This window comes from Pteropus vampyrus, unplaced genomic scaffold (genome assembly GCF_000151845.1).
Source record: "Pteropus vampyrus isolate Shadow unplaced genomic scaffold, Pvam_2.0 Scaffold366, whole genome shotgun sequence".
Taxonomy (NCBI): Eukaryota; Metazoa; Chordata; class Mammalia; order Chiroptera; family Pteropodidae; genus Pteropus; species Pteropus vampyrus.
Genome location: NW_011889147.1, coordinates 1109320 through 1113310, shown reverse-complemented (window position 1 = coordinate 1113310; position 3991 = coordinate 1109320). Strand labels below are relative to the sequence as shown.

The window sequence follows — 3991 nt, the reverse complement described above, 5'->3', positions numbered from 1 at the left end:
GAGTGGTGTCAATCCAGGAAATACTTCTGCCAAGGCAGGTTTCCAGGTTTAGAGGGTGGGCAGTGGAGAAGGGGTGTGGGTATCATTCGCTCTGCACCACCTGAGAGCTCAGGATGGGGTGCTCACAGCCCAGGGCAAGTTTCCCCCTTACCGCAAACCCTGAAAGCTAACAGACATTGATTGATTTTCAGAGCTTTTTTGCCAACTTGACTTTTCCTTCGGCAGGCATTTACTATTGCCTACTCCTGTGCCAGCCACTGAAGTTGGCATCAGGGACACAGACACAGTCTGTGATCAAGATACCATCTAGAGGGGGAAGCAGGCAGGAAAACAGACACCCCTGTGTGATATGTGCTATGAAAGAAGATATATATGGGAGCACATCACAGGGGACACCTTACTTACACTTGGGGTCATGGCAGGCTTCTTGGAGGAGGTGGATCTGACCTGAGTCTTAAAAGCACATAGAAATAGTGGCGGGTTATTTCAGTCAGAGGGATCAGGCCGTACCTGAAAACAGGGGCCTGGAAATGGTATGGTTCATCCCAGAGCCTCCCAAGCAGTTTAGCTAGTGAGTGAAGTGGGGTGGGCTGGTAGGAAATGATGCTAGAGAGAAACTAAGGTCAGATCATGCAGGGGGGGTGGGGTACCACACCAGGAGTTGCTGTGCTCTTTTGCAGATGTGGATGAATGTGCCCAAGGGCTAGATGACTGCCACACCAATGCCCTGTGTCAGAACACACTCACCTCCTACAAGTGCTCTTGCAAGCCTGGCTACCAAGGGGAGGGTAGGCAGTGTGAGGGTAAGTGACTTGGGGACCAGTGGTGGGTGGGCCAGCCAGGGAAGCTCCCCATTTCCCCAGCTCTTGTAGTGGCCACTCGTGTTGGTAAAAGTGCTGCCCCTTCTCCCATGTCATGTCCCCGACTCTCTGAAACACATTTTAGATCCTTAAAGAGTCCTTCCCAGAACTGATCCTATAGTTTTATCTGGCTCTGAAATGTCCCTACTGTCTAGCTTCTAAAAAGGAAAAGAGGTGCTTTAGTATCTTTTGGTTCCACTCAGTACGAGGGCAGAAAGTCAACAGCTGTGTTGATCAGGAGAGCTGTGCCTGCCAGAGCAAGGCAGATCCTGAGCCTCCCTGGGGCAGTTTGCGCCCTCGCTCTGGAGTCTGAGTGCCAGTCCTGCCCTACCCTGCAGGCTCTGGAGGTTCCACCTTGTCCATGGCTCTGGGCACTTTGGCATTGTGACCTGCCAAGCATGGGAGATACACCAAGGATCTGCCTCACTTGGAGCTGCAAGTTCACCCTGGAAAGATGTGTGCAAAGGGATACTTGAAGCCCTTAGAGCTGCAGATCTGGGAGTCTGGACTTTGCCATTCTGAGTTCTGGGCTCAGTGGCATGAAGTCAGAACCAGCTGGAGACTGGAGACTGTTCCTGGATATGGAAATCATGGCATGTCGGAGCTGGCAGGGCTTTTCAGGGAGCTCCGAGCCAATCCCATCCTTCATTTTATGGATAGGAACATTGAAGCCCAGAGGAATTGGGTAAGGGACTTGTGGCCACGATCACACAATTAGCCTTCAGGTGAAAGAGAGTCATTTCTCTACTCTAGCTCTGTCCCTGGCCCCACATCTCTCCTATTCACTCAGCTTCCTGGTGTCTCTCTTTGGTTGAGTGAGAAATTCTAATATTTACAGCCTCCTTTTCACTGAGGAGCAAAACTTCTGCCTCTCCCATCAGAGGAAGCATGTTCCTGGTCAGGTTCACAGCAAGTGGGTTTGGAGGTCCATCCATAAAGCCCTCCTGTTTCTCCAAGTTCATATTTTCCCAGGGACAGACAACCATCTCTCTATCTGCCCTATATCATGAGAGGCCAAAAGGCTACCTCTCCCTGAAACATCTCTGTTGATTCCTCCATACCATACATACCCTCACCATGTTAAATATTTTTACAGTACTGGAATTCAGACATGTTGGTACCCTGCTTGAGGGAAAAATGTTCACTTTTTCACTGTGCCCTCTGATAACTGTATATGGGGACAGGTACCATGCCATAGTTTCTTTTGGATAAAGTACATATTTGATAAATGGTGTTGAATGACAGGTGGCAAAAATTTCCTTATTCTTCACTGTTGGGTTTTGCATATCGCAAAAGAAATTGAATTGCTAACAGTTTGTAGCTGAAAAGTCTCCTATTTTGTTGTTGCTTTTATATATTTAAATTGCTTTAAAATATATATGATTAGTGTTATTAAAAGTGGTTTTAAAAATAATATATGATTAGTGTTATACAAAGTCAAACAATATAAAAGTATTATAGGAAACTAAAGACCCTTGTATTCCTTTATCCATAGGTAATCACTGTTAACAGGGAGCATATATTCTTTGCATTTTAAACTAAAACCCTAGGAGAATTTTCTCTTTTGAGTACTTGCAGTCTTTTTAAACCTTGTTAGGATGTCTCTGTTTGGTTTGGATTTCTTGGTAGAGGAGTCCAGAAATAGAAACTTTCTTGCAAGAAGGAAAATGAGGGAAAATGAAGATTGCAAAGATTCAAAGATGTAACTCCTTTGTGTGTGATTCTTGGCTTATTAGTTTTTAAGCCTCTTGGGTCCAACCCACGGTATCATTTGTGCTGTGATTATCACCAGCTTCACTGCTCCTGTTTAAGTTCAAGGATGGGAACTGAGTTTGCACCGAGTGACCAGAATTTTATCCTCCACAAAGTTTTTTCTGCCAAAATTTTGGAAATATGAAAGTATGGGCTCTGAATAAGTATTTATTAAAGTAGTTTTAGATAAGTGACATTGTATTCTAAATGATCTTTGCTTATATCCCAGGCTTTGGGAATGGGATGTTTCAGTGGTCACTATTTATTTATTGTTCTTTATTTCTAGGTTTAGGGAACTGAATCAAGTTTAACAAGGATGAATCTAAACTTGGCCTTTGTATGAGGAGCTGTATCTTTTTTTTAACTTTATTTTGACATAATTTTAGACTTAAGAAGTTTTCCAAAAACAGTGCAGAATTTACATGTGCCTTTCACTTACCTTACCTGAATGTTAACAACTTAATTATAACCATAATACAGCATCAAAACCAGGAAGTTAACATTGTCATAATACTATAAACTATAGACCTGATTCAAATTTCACCAGTTTTTTACTGTTCTTTTTTCCTCCCCCAAGATCCAACTCAAAATTCCACCTTACATTTATGTGTTGTCTCCTCCAATCTGTGACAATTCCTCATTCTTTCCTGGTCTTTCATAACGTTGACACTTTTGATGAGTACTGTTCAGGTCTTTTATTTGCCTTATGTTTTCTCATAAGAATTGATATGGTGGGAATTGAAAAGAAAAGAGAATTTATTATGTTTTCTCGTGATAAGATTGAGGTTATGCATTTGTAGTAATATAGGAGTAAAGCTTTCCACAAGGTTGCTGCAGAAGTGTTGTCGTGCATCATCACATCAAGGAGCACACAATGTCGACATGTCCCATTACAAGTGACCTTAACGTTGATCACGTGGTTAAGATGGCGTATTCTGTGTTTTTCCGCTGCAAAGTTAATATTTTTCCCCTTTGCAATAGATACATATCTTGGGGCAGATACTTTCAGCCTATGCTAATATCCTGTTTCTTCTCTAATCTTTGCCCACTGATTTTAGCATACAACTGTGGATCTTGCCTGCAACAATTATTACTATGATGTGTGCTTGTTAGTAATTTTGTATTTTCCTTGTTCCTTATACATCTATTAATTGAGATCTTCTGTAAGCAAGATCCCTTCTTCCCCATTTATTCAGGCGTTGATTTATATGTTTATGTATTTATGCTAGAATGGACTCATGGGTATTTAATTATATGTATAATTATTTATTTCGGGCTCAAATTATTTCAGCTTTAGCCATTGTTTCCTGTGTCCTTTCTATATTCTCTTGTTTTTTTTTTTTTTTTTTAGTTAATGCCTTTTTTAAAAGCTAGTTGAA

The 3991-nt window shown here is 41.9% G+C and overlaps 1 protein-coding gene across 1 annotated transcript in view; it reads left to right on the top strand.

Annotated features, from left to right (window-relative positions):
• Nucleotides 1–3991, top strand: part of SCUBE2 (signal peptide, CUB domain and EGF like domain containing 2) — an 85420-nt gene that overhangs the window by 20812 nt on the left and 60617 nt on the right. The window contains exon 3 of the mRNA XM_011379596.2: nt 681–803. Coding sequence (XP_011377898.1) covers nt 681–803 — 123 coding nt within the window. The remainder of the gene's footprint in view (nt 1–680; nt 804–3991) is intronic.